The sequence below is a fragment of the Akanthomyces muscarius genome, assembly GCF_028009165.1.
Source record: "Akanthomyces muscarius strain Ve6 chromosome Unknown contig_15, whole genome shotgun sequence".
Lineage (NCBI taxonomy): Eukaryota > Fungi > Ascomycota > Sordariomycetes > Hypocreales > Cordycipitaceae > Akanthomyces > Akanthomyces muscarius.
In genome coordinates this window covers 799,446-817,740 of record NW_026611615.1, presented here as the reverse complement: position 1 = coordinate 817,740, position 18,295 = coordinate 799,446, and the positions used below count along the sequence as shown (strand labels likewise).

Below are 18,295 nucleotides of genomic sequence, written 5' to 3'. Positions count from 1 at the left end.
GAGACAAAGCCTTTGAGATTGCTCACTTGTTGGCGGCTTTACGCGTATGTGCGCCGTGGGGCATAACCCGGTCGAGAAGCAGACCGCTCAATTGGATATTGATAATGGTTTGCTTAGTCACTCTTGTTGATGTAATGGAGTGGGCTGGCCAAGCTCGCAAGTTTATCGCAGACATCATCCGATGGTTGTCGAACCGCATTTCTTTGAATCCCTGATGGGCGCATGGTAGAATCGCCCACTTTCGCAGCTTTTCACGCTCCACAACATTCACTTCGGCGTGGCCGTAATAGCGATTTAAGACTCGCAATCATATCTCTTGATCGTGGTAGTTCGGATGAATATGTCTTTTCAAGGTTGACACACAGCTTCGTCCAGCTAGTATCGCGAGCCTGGTCCAGTGTCGCGTGGCATGACTTTTGAGTAGGCAAACCGAGATGAGACAACGAGAAAACTGGACCATAACGTCAACCATCCCCTTCTCGGCCGCTTACCACCATCACACCAAAGACTCATTAAAGGACCAGCGTTTTTCATGCAAAGCCCCCCCCAGATTTCCGTTTTGAAATTTAAATATGTATTATGAGGCCTGATTGAAGACCAGATGGAATATGCAATTAAAGATGTTAATGGTGGCATGAGCATTCGAAAGGTGGTGGAGACCTGTGGGTTGCCTCGTGTAACCATTGGCGATCGAATGGTCTCCAGAATTATTTACAATTTATAACGACTATTTAGTTGGGTCCTATTTAATTGCACTGTGGGAAAAGGAATGGTCTCGCCGGGCGCAAATTTCAGTTACCTGTCTAATATGTTAGCTGTCGGACCTATTTCCATTTTCATTTTACGCCATGCTAAACGTTGCGTTGGGTTCTTCTCTGGAAGCAGCTTGCCGATCTGGACCCCGCAATACATTTCCATAGCCTTTCTTTCATCTACCGGCGGGTAGAACCCTCTCTAGTAAACCTAAAGGTAGATTATACATATCTCTCTCTTGAGATGCATCTAAAGAGAGAGAAGGACAGACAAAGAGAGAGAAGGACAGACAAAGCGAGAGAATATAACTACGCGATTAGTGTGTTATTCAGATGTCTTTACGAATATACTGGACAGGGCCTGCGTACACCTTTCTAACCCTAGCAAAGAACCAGATGATTGAGAAAAAAAGCGTAGCTCCATACATCAAGATGCTCCAGTTAGTTCCGCCATTTATAGCCACACTACCTGGAAAAAAGAAAAATTTGAAAATACACAAAAGCTATAGCACTGCAAGCATGTTGATCGGGCCTCCAAATTGACCCAGACTCCATCGCGAGGGGGGCAGTTTCTCTCCACAACACCTCTTAATTGCAACACAAGTGATGGAAATAATGTAGGAAGATATGAGGGCTGCTGTTCCGAGAGATGCGATGGCGTTGAAGGCCACAGTGGAGTCGATGTTGATAAAGGATAACAAAATGGTGATGCAGTAAGAGACGGCAATAGCGTTGAGGGGAACATCCCATCCTGGGTGTACCTGACGAGTGCACAAGTTTAATTAGTCACGTGCGCAATTATACCTGGAGTACTTACATGGGCAAGGGACGTCGAAAATGGCAGCTTTTTATCACGAGCAAAGGCAAACATTTGACGCGATGCTGTAGCCACATTTGTAATGCATCCAAATGTTGTCAACGTAATTAGAATCGCAGTCATGACAGATGTTCCGATGTGTGGCTCTGTTGCAATAGAAAATGTCTGGACAAATGGCATAATGCTTGGGTTGGAAGAACGGCTTGAACATCCCCGAGGCAAAAACAAAATATAACAAGCATAACAAAACCGAGGGAGCCGTTGATGACATTGGGCACATCATGGCCCGAGGAAGTGTAATTGAGGCATCTTTGATTTCCTCCGCCATCTGCAACAGTCAGAGTCATCACTTCACGGAAAGTCTAGAACACTTACATGGGTCGCGGAGTCGGGTCCAATAAATGTGAACACGGGAGACGGCATGTCCACAAGAGTGGATAACCCAATGCTACTTCAACCACCCCCGTTATTAAATGTCCCAAAGACCTTTTGAGGCCGTACTTCGAGGCGCCAAGGCCCAAAGCGGGACAAGAAGGGCAATGAAGCCGCAGATGTGAAACAGCAGCACAATGCCTTCAACGAGCGGCAGTCTTTTGGCAAGATATGTGTTGAAGATAATAGCAATGAAGTTGAACAATAGAATAAGCAGCGTTGTGTGCCGTCTCTCGAAAACATACGAAGGGTTATTTATGACAATCGGACTTTGGATCTCTGAGGACGTGAGGACAGCGATGCTGGTGATTCCCGTCTCTTGACCGAGAACACAGACACGTCCGGTCCCGTAGCCGAGGAATCTTTGGCCACCTGCGGGCGCAAATTCAGAGACCCAGTGGTACTGTCCGCCGGCAGTCGGTGCCATAGATGCCATTTCGGCCATAGAGGCAATAACGGCGAGGAAGCCCACAAAGTTGCCGAGATAGCAGTATATCAAGCCCGCAGCTCCGCCATTTATGACACCAAAAGTGCTCGCGCTGTTAGTTTTGTCAGTGTCCTTGCTTATCTGTCTTAACTCGCGCTTCAAAAATAGAAACCTGCGTCAGCTGTCCTGCCCATGTACTCATGAGGATACAAGTAAAGCCAAGCATCACTCATGAGGATACAAGTAAAGCCAAGCATCGATAGGAATCCAAATTACGCTGCCATGGCCGCGAGTTAGCATTACTACTGCGGCCTTGGAATGGGAACAGCGAGTCAAGACAAACCTTGAAGTGCTGCGATTTCCCCATGCGCATCATGTCGTGCTGATCCATTCTGGTACCAACCTTGTCTAAAGTAAATGCAGCTCCCGCTATTTCGTCCGATGCGACGCCGTCTTTCGCCGGTACAGCAGCAGCAGCATGACTAGCCGCTTTGCCACCATGTTTAGTAGCTTCTGATCCCATCGTGCTTTAGGGTTCGACGATAGACGAGTATAAACAACGTGATTGATGAGTACAGGTGTAGGCAAAGTGCAGAAGTTCAACATGAGCGGTTGGGCGTCTGATGATGCGGCTGATTAGTCACTGTGACATGGTTACATTCATGTGGGTGAGGAGGGGTAAACGTTGTAGCCATGCCATATTGCATATCCTCGAATCCCACGGTGCGAGCCAGCCTTTTTTAATACATTACGAAGCCTGATATGCAGGTCTAACAGGAGAAGTCGACGATATTAATTGCAATGATACGCTAACAGTGGCCTGCAACTGCGCGAAAGATGCTGTGAACCCTGTTTTACAGGAGCTATATTCCAGCCAACCCCGCTACTCCCAACCGGGCTCGTGTACGGGCGCTGAAGCACATTTGGGGTCGTAACACTGGCAGGGGAAGTATTTTGAATTTGCTACGCAGATCATTCCGGTATTCTGCCACTAACGAGCTTTTACATGGCACTGGCTCCGTGTGCGCTGTTTCGCTATTAGACATTAGACGCCGGCAAGTGGGAAGAGTGCGCTATGTAATTTGATGGCCATTAGGCTAAGGACAAGTTGAAACAGCTGCCATGTCCTATTGAGTAACGCAAGCCGGACGATGGTATTGCACCGGTCTCGTTTTCCCAACTGCCTACGCACCTACAATTTTAAATAGACTATCCTTGGCAGCCCGGCATGGCGGGACTTTGATGTTAACTACAACAGATTAAAGTGTGGAGGAGAGCGCTGAAATTGGGCCAGCGAGGCGCGCGGGGTGTCTGGGGCCGCCCCAACAGGGGCGGCCGCCGCATTTAGGCAACGATTGTGAACTGGCATCCCCCGATGATGTGACAGTATGACAGATGCAGACTCATTCTACTCAGGCCATGGTCGAAACAATCCATTTGCAGCTGGAGGCCCTACAACAACGACTTTAAAATGCGGGCTTCGCGGCGAATAGTGGCCTATAGCTGAATGTAATCTCTAGTGCAGCTTGCTTCGGAAACTGTACCGTCCGCCCCAGCGGCGTAGCCACCCACGCCGCCAAAGTCTCCCTCGCGTGGCGTATTATTTACTCCCATAAATATAGTTGAAAAATTGTTCTTAGTTATTTTATAAGATATATTCAGTTATCCCATCAATAATATACTCGCACTCCTTTTCTGTAATTGAAAAGGATAGGCAGTTGAACTACTTATCTACCGCCAAGCTCAGCTTCCAATGCACCAGTGCTGTAGGGATACTCTTGTGGGCGCGGATCCTCAGCCTTCCACTGCTCAGGTAGCCCGCTAGGAGGCATCGGCACCTGGCCGGGTTGATCTTGCCGGGCTGAGTTTTCTTGGTTGTCTGATGTTGCGATGGTTCTGACAAGCTGGCGGAAGTGCAAGACTTCGTCGAGAATCATGTGGCGCATGTCGCCAATCTCGTCAACCACCTCAAATGCGAAGTCGAAAGTTATCGTGCATTCAGGTTCGTCCGACACATCGTGCCAGATCTGGAGGTAGGGGTGCTCGAGAGCAGCCTCGACCGTGATGCGACTCGATGGGTCGAAAGCGAGCATAGCGTCCAGCAGATCGTTGGCGTTTGTGTTGGCGTTAGGGAATAGGGAATGGAAGGGCTTTCTGGCCATGAAAGGGAGGTTCCGCACGTATTCTTGGGCTCGGGGCGAGCCAATGCGGCGGAGAGCTTCCTCATTAGGAGTCCCAAGGATGTGTAGAATCTGGTTCAGCTGGTCGACGTAGTCCCTGCCCTTGAAGAATGGGCGGCCCCCGATAAGCTCTGCGAGGATGCACCCGACGGACCAAACATCAACTGCGTTCAACCCATCAGTCAATTGGGAAGCGGCGGCGCGCTGCGCGCGCAGGTGGGGGGTATCCATCAATACACCAAGAAAAGCGACTTACTAGCTTTGGTGTAGCTCTGAAAACCGAGCATGATCTCCGGCGCACGATACCATCTTGTCGCGACGTACTCGGTCATGTACCCGGCATTTTCTTCTGGGTCAATTGAGAAGCCTCGCGCCAGGCCGAAATCAGCAATCTTCAGCTCACAGTCCGCGTTGACAAGCAAATTGGCAGGCTTCAAGTCTCGATGAAGCACATTAGCCGAATGGATATATTTCAACCCACACAGAATCTGGTAGATGAAAGACTGGAAGTGCGCATCGGTTAGAGGCTGGCCAGATCGAATGATGGCTGCCAGATCAGTCTCCATCAACTCTGTTTCGAGACTGTGTGTTAGCTTGTCGTGGATGTAGGGCAGCGCAGTGGGTTGGTGTGGCCGTACCTTCGTAGAGATAGGCCTCGTTAAAGTGGTTTGGTCGAGGAATGTCCATGTCATAAAGGCAAGTGATCTAAATTGTTTGCAGAAAAACTGTCAACATAGTTTGCGCTGGCAAAGTCTTGCAGATGCTGACGCGTGGGATTCAGAGTAAGGGTAGTCCTACGTTTCGATGGCCCCGGAAATGCTGCAAAAGCTTGATCTCGCGCAAAGCGCGCTTGGCTAAAATCTTTTTGCTGAAGATGTTGGTGATCTTCTTAATAGCGACACCCTCGCTAGTCGCATTTTGAATGGCGGCGCTTTGCGAGAAAGGTGGGAGTCAGCCTGGGCTCGGACAGCATTGCAGGCGTGCGAAGATTCGAGGAATCCGTAATCATGGTCCGGCGGGCTTACCAAACGATGCCATATGCTCCCTGGCCAAGCTCCTTTGTCACGGTGTATCGTTCCTCGACGATAAAGTCCTGGTTGAACACCTTAAAGACCTTGCGGCCTGATAGTTCGGCCATGTTGGATCACTCAGGCTTCAGGCGTCGGCAAAGTTGTGCGGAGCGCGTTACAGGCAGGGCGAAGATGAATCGCAGTAGAGGCAAGAAAGAGCGGTGACTAGGTAGGAGATAAGTTTTCACTTTCGATATAGAACTTTCTTAGCAGGCCGATGGCAAAGAATCAAAATGAGATATTTTGTTTATGCAAGAAATGAACAGGCTTGGTCCAAGTCTAGGCTAAGCTGACAGCTTGCGATAGAGGAGCATGAGGAGGAGGGAGGTACTTCTGAATGGCGGGCCGCTAGTTGGGTTTAGGGCTAGCGTTAAACCGCAAATGTCCCCTTGCCGAAGTTGCAAAACGAAAGACACTACGACACCGTTTGTAAAGAGGGATCAAGGATAATGAATTCATGGTAGGTGTTATGCAGTTGTTCGAGAACGAGCTGCATACAGGAAATGAGGATATATATTACCTATAAAGCTAAAAGAGTGTGCCCTGCCGCCTCTAGGCCTAGTCCAAGGGACGTCAACCTTAAACGCCTAGCACCCTCTCAGGTGATGATGGGTCTACCATAAAACTCCTTCAAAAATACGTAATCATAAACAATGACTTTGAGCTTTAGTGTTATGTCCTGTTCAATTCAAACGATTGTACAATATAAACAGCTTATTGTTGATGGAAGAACTATAAGCTTGTTTCTCTCATAATCTGCCTAATAGTTGTTATTTTCGTCTAGTGCCCTGTCCTTTTTGAAGTCATTCCAGATCTCTACTGCCACAGTGTCATCGCAGAGGATTCTCCATCCAGCAACCGCCATGCCTTTACCGGCTTGCATGGCCAGATCATGCGCCGTTTCTGTGCCAGCGCACGCTGTAAAGCCCTTAGTGTGGTTGTATGCTCCAGGTGGGCAAGGGATGGCGAACCCCCCGTGAAAGCTCGGAACCACATACGACACGTTGCCCTGATCGGTCGACCCAGGTAACGGTTGAGAGTGCTCAAAGTCACAGACAACGGGGGAGTTGATAGATGGGTTTGCCATAGCGGCCGCGTACAGGGAACATATCGTACGATTGGGTCGAAGATCTGCATAAGCGTTGTGGCTGCAATTCGTCGACAAACAAGTCAGTGATTTTGGAACCATCATTTTTGAGTGAAAGCATTTCTTCTTTCAACTTACACTTCATACGCAACTTCACATTCCGTTGCAATCGCTGCTCCATCCATGCATTTTTTAACTCTTCCTTCAAGTGCTGTCGCCTCTTTCAAGCTTGCGCTACGCACATAGTATTGTGTTTTGGTAAAGCTTGTAATGACGTTCGGGCGTTGACCACCCTCAAGAATCACAGAGTGAATTCTATCATGCGGCCGCGTCTGTTGACGCAGCATACTGACGCCATTGTAACCAAGCACCACTGCATCGAGCGCATTTCGTCCCTGGAACGGTGCCATGGCAGCGTGCGCCTCGCGACCCGTAAAAGTGACATTGAACTTTGTGTTGGCGAGTGATGTGGCATATGCGGATCCAGAGGGCACGCAGCAGCCTTGGCCGCCTAAACTTACTGGGGGAGGCATCGGCGGCCCAGGGTGGACCATCAGGCAGGCGTCAACATCTTTGTACGCACCAGCGTTAATAAGTTCGACTTTGCCGGCCCCCCCTTCCTCGGCGGGAGTGCCGTACAGACGGACACGCCCGGGGATGTTGGCAGCTTTGAGCGCAGTGGCCACACCTAGAAAAGATGCGATGGATGAGGCTGCAATGAGGTTGTGGCCGCAAGCATGTCCAATACCGGGGAGTGCGTCATACTCTGCATTGTACACGAGAACGCGGCCGCCTTGGCCAACTTCACAGGAGAAAGATGTTTTCACACCGAAAGCGTGTGGAGTGACTTCAAAATTGAGGGACCGCAAAAGCGTGACAATGTTATCGTGCGCTTTAAATTCTTCATATGCGAGTTCTGGATTGTCAAAAATCTAGAATCTTGGTTAATGATTTGCATCGGCCAGTTGTTCTTTTCGCTTGCTTTTTTGTTGATTGCACGTAGTTCCCTGTCATAACCGTCAATTGCACGTAGGGCAATCTCGTCGCCGTCGGTCGCTGAGGTATTCTGGAACGTCCCACCAGACGCGAACCCTTCATCTTGAGAAACTGAATCTTCGACGCCCTTCATCTTAAACGGATTGCGCAATTAGCGTTAACGTGAAACAAAGTGTGATGGCCAATGTTGCTGCATTGATCTCTTGAAGTGGCGAAAAGTTCAGAAGGTTAGGCTTCGCGCTGGATGATACCAGCTCTCCCATCATATAAGTACTTGCTCGGCTGTGCATCGTGTATACCTGCGCTATGCTCGGTAAAATGGCTCGCGATTGAAGCAAGACGGTCGGCTCTGAGACCAATCGCCTTCTTTGTTTTCACCCGACTCAGTCTAGTTAGTAAGTTAGTTTCTTACTGGCGGTTTAGTTGGCTCGCGGAGCCGAGAGCGCCTTCTCCCAACAACCCGGTGGGTCAGTGGGGAGAAGGCGCTGCGGTGATGTAGCGGTGGCTCAGGGAAGCGCACAGTACCCTATCCAATAAATCGGTAAACCAGAGATTGTGCAAGTTTTGAGGAGATGATTGGTGTCAATCCAGTTTCTGCCAACTGCTTGATTGTGCCTTGAAATATCTACTTTAGCTGTCTGCCAACTCTTACAGGGCCGTAGAAGCCTTGCCAGCGAGGATCTGCCTAACGGCAGACATGGGTAATCTTATACCAGTCTCCTCCCGGGTAGAAACTATTCTCTGGAATGCCTGCGACATTCTTCCCGATTTTAATTTGGACTGGACCCATTCTCTATGAATGCAATCTGCAGTTTCTATTCCCGCGACAAAAAGCGGCCATTGAAAGCGCGCCCGCATAGGGTCCAGCGTGCCGCTGGACAGTGATCGCTGAGCGAGAGTTAAAGTGGAACTAACGAAGGATTGAATGAGAGGCGGAGTAGGCACGCCAAGGCTGTCCTCTGGGAGAAAGCATAGAAAACTGTAAATCCGAAGCGCATAGTAGAATGGGACCATATAATCAGCATTCAACATTACTCGAGAGCGCGGGTGGGAGGTTATCGTTGTGAGGCGAATCAAAGATCGCGATCGCTAGTTGAACAGGGTCAGTATGTACTGCGGACTTGCATCGTGAGGTCGCGATGAACCTACGGCCTCAAACCTGTCGAATTTGTCCTCAAGTGCTGCCTTTTCTGTATTTGAATCGGGTAGTGTATAAGCGACCCGATTTACCTCCGCATAAAGGGTCATGACGTCGTAGAAGAATGTGACAATCGGCGCATTCTGCACGTCATCGATGATCTCGCGCTCTGGGTAGTCGTCCCCAAACATGGATTCCAACTCGACGCCAGACTGCTGGTATATTTCCCGCGATCGCTGCGACTCCGCACACCAGTGCAGGGCCAGCGAGCCTCCGTAACCTCTGATACTTGCGAAAATGTCCTCGTAAAACGTCCAGACCATTACGCGAGCAAGGTGAGCTTTCTTCGCTGGTGTAAGCGACTGCCACCGAGCCGAGCGCCCCCCAGCAGCCGCTGCTGAGGTAGATCTTACGCTAGTGCACAAGTCGGCCAGACAGTTTTCTCGAACATAATTGAACGCACTTGCGCTCCATTTCGACATCTGGGGTACATCAGCTTCTTTCACCACTGACATATATCTGTAGAGAAAGTAGAACGCGGTGATCACGTCGCTGGGATTTGAACCAGATCCGGACTCCGAGGCGCTCATGAGCAGAAGCACGCCAGCGTTTGCATGTGCTTGTGCTGCTCTGCACATAGCCTCGTCGTAATTCTGCGATGTTGCGAGATCCATCAATGATGCAGCAATGAGCAGATGCATAGTCATGGGGACTTGAGAGCCGTGGTCTAGCATGATCCTATAGCTTGACCAATGTACATCCTTAGATATCGTCATTGTCGGGTAGACACTGGTATAATATCGAAGTGCATCGACCTCTTTACCGGTCCGCACAAAGTTCTGGGAAAGGGTTATGTGTTGCCATAACGCCCCTGCACTTGAAACAGCAGAGGGCACACGGTCGATTCGGGAAAGATCCGGTGATCTAACCACAGGTAACAGTGACTCGTGGCTGACAGAAGTGTTAGTCACACAACGCGACGAGAGCCGTCGATGCAAACCTACCACAGTAATGGCTTGGCGGCAGCGGCTGATGCGCTCTCTGCTTCAATGTCATGGGCAGTGGAGAAATCAAGACAATCGATGTCGAATGCAGATTCCAGATCACAATCCCCAAGTATTGGGAACAAGTCTGGGTAAGAAGCATATGATGCTAAGAATGGGAATGGGTCGAAAGCTTGCCGTGCTGTCGCTTCATGCCTGCGTGTCGGTTGACTGCTGCTGCTTGCCTCCGGGATCTCGTTACCTAGGGCAAATGTAAACGTCTTCGAAATGTCATCAACCGCATCTCTGATCGCAATTGAGTCGCGTGCCACTTTTGGGGATAGTTGCGGCAATAGAGTCCGGTGTCTGTTCCGATATCTCGCAGGTGTTCGTGATTTGCCGCCCTGCTTTGCCCAGTCACAACGTAGTCTCAACCGCTGGCACCGAAGGCATCTTGGACTCTCTTCGTCGCACTTGACTTTCTTGGACCGACATGTGAGACAACCTGTAGGTGTGCTAGTTAGTTCTCATACGGCCCATGGCTCGGGGTTGAAAGGAAAATGAGACTGGTAAATTGTACCATTCTTGGACCGCGCATGATGCGTGGTACTCATTGGAGGGCCACTGGATGATTATGCGCGGGGTACAGCAATAATTTCGCGATAAAATGTGCGCATTCACAGTCCTTGGACAGATGACACGATTGAGAGTGTCAGGTTGGTTGCGAATTACCGATAACCACGCGCTTTGCCTTCTCCATCTACCGGCTCGCCGGTGTCGGGCTGTGGCTGCGGTGCGGGGTGGTACTATTTGAGAGTGGGCTGGCTTTTAATTGGCCAAACTAGCCGATCGGGTGCATGAACCAGAGGTCGCTCGATAATTCCCAAGCCAATGTCTGGTAAGGGTTGGAGTTGGGGCTGCAAATTAGTGGTGGCGGCAGCTGAAAACATGACACAGCCAAAGCCAAAAGTATTTCTGCCATAAATTCCCCGCAACACTCTTCTCTAAAGCCACGTCGGCTGTAGTTCCAATCGGTCTGGTTATAGTCAACTCCTGGAGCGAGACTATGGAGTGGCGCAAATCCGGGGTAATGCAGGACCGATGGACGAGTTGTAGCCTGAAGCGCTGTCAATAAATATCACCCCGTTCCAGCTTCACTGAGTCACTTCATTGTTCTACTAGAAGACCTAAGATTTTGCGACAGTTCTCCCAAGAATTCTAGAAAACTACTTATTAACATTTTTTTTCGGCATGGCTTCCAATCAAGACTCCGGCTGCAAGGTGGAGACAAAAGACCCTGTCGTGCAACCTATCTCACTTTGTGAAACCAAAACCAGTGAAGACAGGTTGGTACCGATGACAGCCGAGGATGAAAAAGCCCTTGTGCGAAAAATTGACAGACAGTAAGTCAAGCATTGCTAATGGTGCCAGAAAACCTGGGTCTTTCTAACCATGGTTGGCATAGTTTGATGCCGTTGCTCCTTGTTTCGTACGCACTGCAATTCTTCGACAAGACCACGCTAGGATACACAGCAATTCTTGGTATACAGGAAGACACTGTCAGTATTACAGTTGAAACCCATCGTATCATAGGCCGTTTACTTACCTAGCCTATAGCACTTGACGGGGTCTGATTATTCGTGGGTATCCTCCATTTTCTACTTCGGATACTTGATAGCGTCCTACCCTGTATCGCTTGCTTTCGTCAAGCTGCCAATTGGTAAATTTCTCTCGGCCTGTGTGCTTGTCTGGGCAGTCATACTGGGCTGTCATGGTGCAGCAGCTAACTTTGGCGGTTTAATGGCGATGCGCTTCCTCCTTGGTGTATTCGAAGCATCAATCTCCCCTGGCTTCTCTTTGGTAACCGGGCTTTGGTACAAACCGTCGGAGCATGCCGCGCGCCATGGGATCTGGTTTGCCGGCAACACAACAGCCGCTATATTTGGTGGCCTCTTGGCCTACGCCATCAGTCACATCAATAATGGCCTGGCTAGCTGGCGTTGGCTATTCATTATATTTGCTCTCATTACGTTTTTCTGGAGCATAATACTGTTTTTCTTTCTCCCTGACTCGCCGCTGAATGCGCGATTCCTCACTCAGGATGAGCGCGCCTACGCAAACCGTCGGCCGCAGCAACAGACCCACAGCTTCAAGACGACAGAGTGGAAAAAAGATCAGTTCGTGGAAGCTCTGCTGGACATCAAGACTTGGTTGCTTTGTGCGTACACCTTCTGCACGTCCCTCCCGAATGGCGGCTATACGTCCTTCAACGGCATCATCATTCAAGGATTTGGCTTCGATACCTTCACAACGCTGCTTCTTGGCATGCCTGGTTCCGCGTTTGGCCTATTCTTTGTTCTAGCTGGAACTTATATTTGCCATCGCGTCAAATACTCTCGATGCATCGTTGCTGCAGCTTTGCAGCTAGTTGCCCTAGTGGGTTGCATAATGGTGTACGCATCCCCAATTTCGGACAAGTGGACTAGACTGGGAGGAATATGGCTGTTTCCCGCGTATGCCGCGGGATTCCCTTTGTCGCTCTCAATTATTGGGTCCGACATTGCCGGCTACACCAAAAAGACGACAGTACTAGCGGTTTTATTCATTGGGTACTGCGCAGGAAATATTGCCGGGCCACAGCTATTTATCGCGAAAGAGGGGCCAACCTATAAGACCGCATTTCAAGGGATAATGGTATGCATGATCATTGCGTGTCTCTCCATGGTTACTTTGAGGCAATACATGGCTTTGCAAAACAAGCGACGTGACCGGGAACAAGGTGTTTGTATTGATCCAGAGACCACGGGCAATCAAGACACGCAAGAGCATCTTGTTAGAGCTGGTGTAGACGAGACTGACTGGTCGAACAAGAGCTTCAGATATTTTCTATAGCGGTGCATTGCTAAGCCTCAGTTGTTGGAATCTGCCTGCGCCGGAATTTCTGCCGGCCGTCAATTTCCGAATTTCCGAGCTTGGGGTAGTGTTTAGGACAGCATGACCAAATTTAAGGTTATTATAGATTCAGGTTAGTTTAAGTCCTGCTTTATGAGAAAGAAAGAAATAGCACTGTTCAGCTGTGGCGTCCGCAGGGCTATGCAAAATCCACTTATAGGGTTCGTGCCACGTGTGCATTTAAAACCACACCTTATTATATTTCGGGCCTCCCACTTCGTGGGTGCACAATGATACGTCTTTCGGCAGTCCCCGATCAGACGTTAGCCTCTTCTTTCTCGGCAGTTCAAGAGATAGCGCCATCACGAATGACCCGGGCAATGTCCACAGACTTGGCAGCTTTTTACTAGTCAGGCACGGCGCCATTCTTTTTTATTATACCATGCGGCCTGCCTATGCACAGCCGCTCGTTAGAGATAATTGTGGAAAATATGCTCAGCCGTTGGTTGTGGTGTTTTATGAAACGGGCGACGAAATGCATGGCGTGTACAACGAGTCGTGATCCGCGGCTAGTCCGAGTAGGGATCTCACGTTGCAGCGGCGTTGAGCTCCCACGTCGTTTTTTTTATAAAGCCACGAGGCGACTCCTTGAACAACTCTCTCTTTTGGTTTTCGGCACGGACTAACTCTTCTTGCTTTACTTTCCTTTACTTTAAGCATTTGCCACTAAAGCAGTCACGTTCGCTAGAAGTCCATAATATTCATTTCTAACATCTCAAATCGCCCATCTCTTTTCTCGTCTTTCGCAAGGAAAACAGCAACAATGAGGTTCTCCATCGCCACTATTGGTGCCGTCACCCTCGGAAGCGGTGTGATGGCCCAAGCTGAACAAGCCAAGAACATCGTTGGAATCCCTGTCTTGAAGGAGATAGAGGAAGTTGAGGGTCAATGGAAGTTCGACGCCTGCCATAAGGTTGACTCTGCGGTTGACGGACTCATCTGGCCTTGTGCCTCACAGCTCAGGACCCGCGTCAAGTTTTGCCCCAAGTCTGCTACCACGGCCGAATCGCGCATCGCGCAGCGAGAGTGTCTTTGTGCCGATCCAAGTTCATTCCTCGCGGACGCTGTTGCCTGCTCAGAGTGCAAGATGCAGAATGGTCTGCAGCCAGAAAGACAGCGCGAGCACTGGATCAAATACTACAAAGAGGTGGACGACAAGTACTGCCAGCCTAAAAATGTGCCTTTGAGCTTTGAACAGTTCTCTACTGATCTGAATAACAAAATGCCCGTGCCAGAGGGTGGAAGAAACTTCAACCTTCACGTCGGCAAGGTTATCGACCCCAGGGCATACTACAAGTCGGCTAAGCTTGAAGTTCCCAACGTTCAGGGCGCAGGCAAGTTCATTTCTGCCAAAGCCGAGACCGGAAACAACAACGCCACCGTTGTTGTATCGGATCCTTTGGCCGGCCAAGTTAGAGTACCCGTCTTTATTGCTGTCGAAAATTTGCCTACTGCCAACGATACCAAGACCACCTCGGCTATTAGACCGATCTCCTCCGCTCCCTTCCGAAACAATACTGCGTCGATCAGACCTTTCTCCTCTGCATCTACCTTCCTCACTTCCACGAAGACGAGCTCCACCGCATCAAGCAGTGCCTCTCTACTTCCTGCAACTACTCTTGCCCCTGCCCCTGACAGTGTCAGCGGCCCTGTGGAAGAACACATCATCGTCATTGACGGCCAGCGTTGCGTCGTGCTCATCATGTGGGTCATTGTTGATTGCTCTCCCAAAATGGATGCCGCTGGCAACTTTGCCATCGACTTCAAGAACATCGGAGTCGACAAGAAGGAGCCGGTCATGATGGTAGAAAATGGCTCGCAGTTTGACAAGATCAAGGACGCTATGCCCGATGCTGGTAAGGATCAGAAATTGGCAGAGCAATGCAAGGAGCGCGTTGGTACTGTAGCCCCGGTGGTTGCCGCTCCTGGAAGCAGCAAGGTGGCTCTCCCCGCTGAGCAAGGCGCCGGTGAATCGAGCATCCCGTCTTCCAAGAAGAATAACGGCAGCTCTGGCAGCCAACCTGCTGATAACCAAGAGAGTTGTCCCGACGCTACTGAAATCCCCAAGACGCAAAACGGCCCCAGTGTCGGCTCTAAGGCCGGTGTTTCCGCCCCCAATGGTGCCAAGCCGACTACTGGTGGTAGCCCTACTCAGAAGCTTGGCAGCACTCCTGCCAAAAACTCCGGCATTACTCCTGCTCAGAACGGTCAGCCTGACAACGAGGACTGCATTTGCCCGACGGACAGTGCTGCTTCCACCACCCTCGATGCGACCGAAATCTGCACTAAGAAGGTCAAGACCGAGACCGACTGCAGGGCGCTGTCGGGAGAAGACGTGCGAAAGTGCCTGTGCTCAGAGGCCGGCTTTGAGAACCTCCGATTTTTCGACGAGGCCATTATCTGCTCGCGACGCTCCGGAGATCTCCGACAGGGAGAGTTTGAAGCTCAGGTTTTCTTCGAGACCAAGTCCCGATACTGCGAGCGCAAGCAATTTGGAAACGATTTTACCGCAGCGTACGAGAGTGTGAACAGCGAGTGGAGAGAGGCCAGAGCCCCGACTGCTATTCTGATGTAGAAGTGTCGTACGAGGTTTGATGAGGTAGTAGCTAGTTTTTCCTCGCTTGGCCGGGTTTTTTAATAGCTTACATTCTTACATTTACTTTTCAAATAATCTTTTTTCCAAATCTCATATCAAATGTGGGAGAATTGATTCATAGATTTACATTTTCTGTAAAACATTCTAATCTGACTTTGGGATTTATGGTACGAAGCAATGTTCGTGCGCAAAAGAAACAATGTGGAGCGCTGCAACGGGCGCGCCCTGAGTGATCCTTCTGTAGGCCGCCGTGGTGGCCGGCCGCATTGAGTCACTGGACCTTGGAAATAACGGCGGGGTACAAAGCGGCAATTATTTGCCGTGAAAAGGCCACACAGGCGCTTGCATTAATAAAGCGGGTTTCTTTCGGCAGATTAATTCTGGTGACGAACTAGAGAAGGGGATAACTCACTGCTTACATTGGGCATCTCCATATACCTCTGGGCTGTAATATAAATGCAATGCAGACTGATATCTACCTGACGCAGACTGCAATACTTATGCAATGCAAAGAGTAATACTTATGCAATATAGGAAGCCACATATTGAAATACCAAGTATTCTATAGTAATATTGACGTGTCTTGGATGACATCACGTAAAGGTGCTCGTTGACGCCCGTACATCGGTTTGACGGATAAAACCAGGTGGATCCGCCAGTTCTCTGAGTATAGCTCGCAGATTGCAGCTTGCAGTCCCGATAAGTGTTTTCAAGTTATTTCCCAGAGCGGGCTTCCAGGTTAAGAGTTCATACATTTTCTATCCGTTTCCGATTTACCCTCTTGACCGTAGATATGGCTGCAAACGAAGAGCCAAACGAAGAGCCAAACGCAGCCTACAACAGATCCAATACCGAGCTCTTCGATTACTCGATTGTCCATTCCGAAAGCGAGGGCCCTTACTCAAAAAACCTCCATATTGATGTTGTAGTTGTTGGTGCCGGTTTTGGTAAGCAATTGTTACTTTCAAGATACGTTCCTTTTAACAGTCTTTGCCCACTGCAGCTGGTATCTTTATGCTGAAAACTCTTCGCGATGCGGGTTTGAAAACTGTCATTTTCGAGGCTGGCAATGACATTGGCGGAACTTGGCGCTGGAACTGCTATCCTGGCGCTGGCGTCGACTCCGAAGTGCCCGTTTATGAGTTTTCTTGGCCGGAAGTCTACAACACCTGGAACTGGTCCACCAACTACCCGGATTATCGAGATCTACGAAGCTATTTTGACCATGTTGATAAGATTGTGGGCATCAAGAAAGACTGTTCTTTCAACACGGTAGTTGTTGGGGCTCAATTCGACACCAGCCGGGGGAGGTGGTCCATCCGGACGGCGGATGGTCGTGCAACAAGCGCGAAGTACTTGATTTTGGCCACTGGATTTGTAAAATGTCTTGTTTCCTACCTTTCCGACACATGGAAGCTAATGAAGTTATGCGCTATTTCTCAGGCTGCCAAGAGATACATCCCGTCATGGCCCGGCAGCGACAAGTTCAAAGGACTTATTCACCACTCCTCCTTTTGGCCAGAAGAATCTATCGACGTTACTGGAAAGCGCTGCGCCGTCGTTGGTACAGGAGCTTCGGGCGTGCAGATGACGCAAGCGTGGGGTCCCAAGGCTGGCACCCTCCAAGTCTTTCAGCGGACACCGAACCTTGCATTACCCATGCGAAAGCGGGAGCTGACGGTAGCAGAGCAGGAGAATAGCAAGCACCTCTACAAAGACCTGTTTCAACTCCGCGAAAAAACTTGGGCCGGCTTCTTCTTTGACTGGTGCGAGCGCAGTGCCCTAGAAGACAACCATGAGAGGCGCGAGGAGTTCTACAACAAACTCTGGTCCGAGGGTGGGTTTCGGTTCTGGGTCGCTTCGTACAAGGACCAGATGCTTGATGCTGAGTCTAACAAGGAAGCTTACAATTTCTGGGCTAGCAAGACACGGGCGAGACTTTCCGATCCCGTTGCAAAAGACGTGCTTGCACCACTTGAGATGCCTCATTACTTTGGCGTCAAAAGACCATGCCTCGAGGATACCTACTACGAACAATTTAATCGAGAGTCGGTTCACGTGGTTGACATCAAACAGAACCCCATCAGAGAGTTCACTACCACTGGCATCACGCTTGAAGATGGAACACACCACGAGTTTGACGTGATCGCTCTTGCTACGGGATTCGTGAGTTTACTTCTTTACGATTGACAGCCATATCACTACCTTCAACTAGTCTTTTGCTACCACTCATCTCCTGTCTCATTCTGCAAAGCGTGTCCTGAGGGATGTTTTCAGCGGACCACAAGTCCATATATACTTATCAATAACATCTTCTCCTAGGATGTCGTCACCGGCGCCATGACCCAGCTCGGCCTAGAAAGCGTTCACGGTACGAAACTGGAGAATGACTGGGCGTCTGGTGCGAAGACATATCTGGGTTTAACCATCAGCGGGTATCCAAACATGTTCTACATCTACGGCACCCAAGCTCCAACTCTTCTCTGCAATGGTCCAACATCTGCAGAACTGCAGGGCAGGTGGATTGCTGACGCCATCACAAAGATGGAGTCATCCGGTATCAAGTACATAAATGCAAAACCCGAGGCTGCAGACAAATGGAGAAAGCACATTCTGGATGTTTGCGACAAAACTCTTCTACCTACTACCAGGTCAACATATATGGGAGGCAGTATACCTGGCAAGGTCTACGAGCCGGTCGTCTACTCTGGTGGTACTGCGACATACGCTGTTGAGATTCGAGAGGCATTGGACAATATAGCGAGTGGCTTCGACCTTGTTAAGGACTGACGGCTCTGCATAGAAGACAGATTACGTGAGCGATGTATCAGGGCACATCATTGACAATCCATGCCTTTTCTTGGA

At 49.7% G+C, this 18,295-nt stretch overlaps 8 protein-coding genes across 9 annotated transcripts; 3 read left to right on the top strand and 5 right to left on the bottom strand.

Annotated features, from left to right (window-relative positions):
* Positions 1–1,255: 1,255 nt before the first annotated feature.
* On the bottom strand, positions 1,256–1,992 carry LMH87_008002 (uncharacterized protein; the record flags this gene model as incomplete). Its single annotated transcript, XM_056202022.1, has 4 exons — positions 1,256–1,513; positions 1,570–1,753; positions 1,848–1,897; positions 1,945–1,992. The coding sequence occupies 4 exons, from the start codon at positions 1,990–1,992 to the stop codon at positions 1,256–1,258; spliced, it is 540 nt and encodes a 179-aa protein (XP_056057877.1).
* A 46-nt stretch (positions 1,993–2,038) lies between these two features.
* Positions 2,039–2,951, bottom strand: LMH87_008001 (uncharacterized protein; the record flags this gene model as incomplete). Its single annotated transcript, XM_056202011.1, has 3 exons — positions 2,039–2,569; positions 2,670–2,705; positions 2,772–2,951. The coding sequence occupies 3 exons, from the start codon at positions 2,949–2,951 to the stop codon at positions 2,039–2,041; spliced, it is 747 nt and encodes a 248-aa protein (XP_056057876.1).
* A 1,204-nt stretch (positions 2,952–4,155) lies between these two features.
* LMH87_008000 (uncharacterized protein) lies at positions 4,156–5,746 on the bottom strand (the record flags this gene model as incomplete). Its single annotated transcript, XM_056202000.1, has 5 exons — positions 4,156–4,772; positions 4,865–5,179; positions 5,247–5,313; positions 5,407–5,539; positions 5,634–5,746. The coding sequence occupies 5 exons, from the start codon at positions 5,744–5,746 to the stop codon at positions 4,156–4,158; spliced, it is 1,245 nt and encodes a 414-aa protein (XP_056057875.1).
* Positions 5,747–6,438: 692 nt separating this feature from the next.
* On the bottom strand, positions 6,439–7,894 carry LMH87_007999 (uncharacterized protein; the record flags this gene model as incomplete). Its single annotated transcript, XM_056201989.1, has 3 exons — positions 6,439–6,826; positions 6,904–7,697; positions 7,748–7,894. 3 exons carry the CDS (start codon positions 7,892–7,894, stop codon positions 6,439–6,441), a joined length of 1,329 nt encoding a protein of 442 aa, XP_056057874.1.
* A 515-nt stretch (positions 7,895–8,409) lies between these two features.
* On the bottom strand, positions 8,410–10,496 carry LMH87_007998 (uncharacterized protein; the record flags this gene model as incomplete). 2 transcript variants are annotated; one of them, XM_056201975.1, is made up of 6 exons in its annotated part: positions 8,410–8,850; positions 8,911–9,181; positions 9,413–9,738; positions 9,829–9,850; positions 9,904–10,387; positions 10,463–10,496. In XM_056201975.1, 6 exons carry the CDS (start codon positions 10,494–10,496, stop codon positions 8,410–8,412), a joined length of 1,578 nt encoding a protein of 525 aa, XP_056057872.1. The 2 variants fall into 2 exon arrangements, with proteins under 2 accessions (XP_056057872.1, XP_056057873.1); XM_056201976.1 differs by having other exon boundaries at positions 10,450–10,465.
* A 742-nt stretch (positions 10,497–11,238) lies between these two features.
* On the top strand, positions 11,239–12,774 carry LMH87_007997 (uncharacterized protein; the record flags this gene model as incomplete). Its single annotated transcript, XM_056201964.1, has 3 exons — positions 11,239–11,285; positions 11,348–11,441; positions 11,500–12,774. The coding sequence occupies 3 exons, from the start codon at positions 11,239–11,241 to the stop codon at positions 12,772–12,774; spliced, it is 1,416 nt and encodes a 471-aa protein (XP_056057871.1).
* An 823-nt stretch (positions 12,775–13,597) lies between these two features.
* LMH87_007996 (uncharacterized protein) lies at positions 13,598–15,409 on the top strand (the record flags this gene model as incomplete). Its single annotated transcript, XM_056201953.1, has 1 exon — positions 13,598–15,409. One exon carries the CDS (start codon positions 13,598–13,600, stop codon positions 15,407–15,409), a length of 1,812 nt encoding a protein of 603 aa, XP_056057870.1.
* An 814-nt stretch (positions 15,410–16,223) lies between these two features.
* Positions 16,224–18,220, top strand: LMH87_007995 (uncharacterized protein; the record flags this gene model as incomplete). Its single annotated transcript, XM_056201938.1, has 6 exons — positions 16,224–16,377; positions 16,434–16,807; positions 16,874–17,196; positions 17,243–17,267; positions 17,357–17,596; positions 17,753–18,220. The coding sequence occupies 6 exons, from the start codon at positions 16,224–16,226 to the stop codon at positions 18,218–18,220; spliced, it is 1,584 nt and encodes a 527-aa protein (XP_056057869.1).
* Between the last annotated feature and the right edge of the window lie 75 nt (positions 18,221–18,295).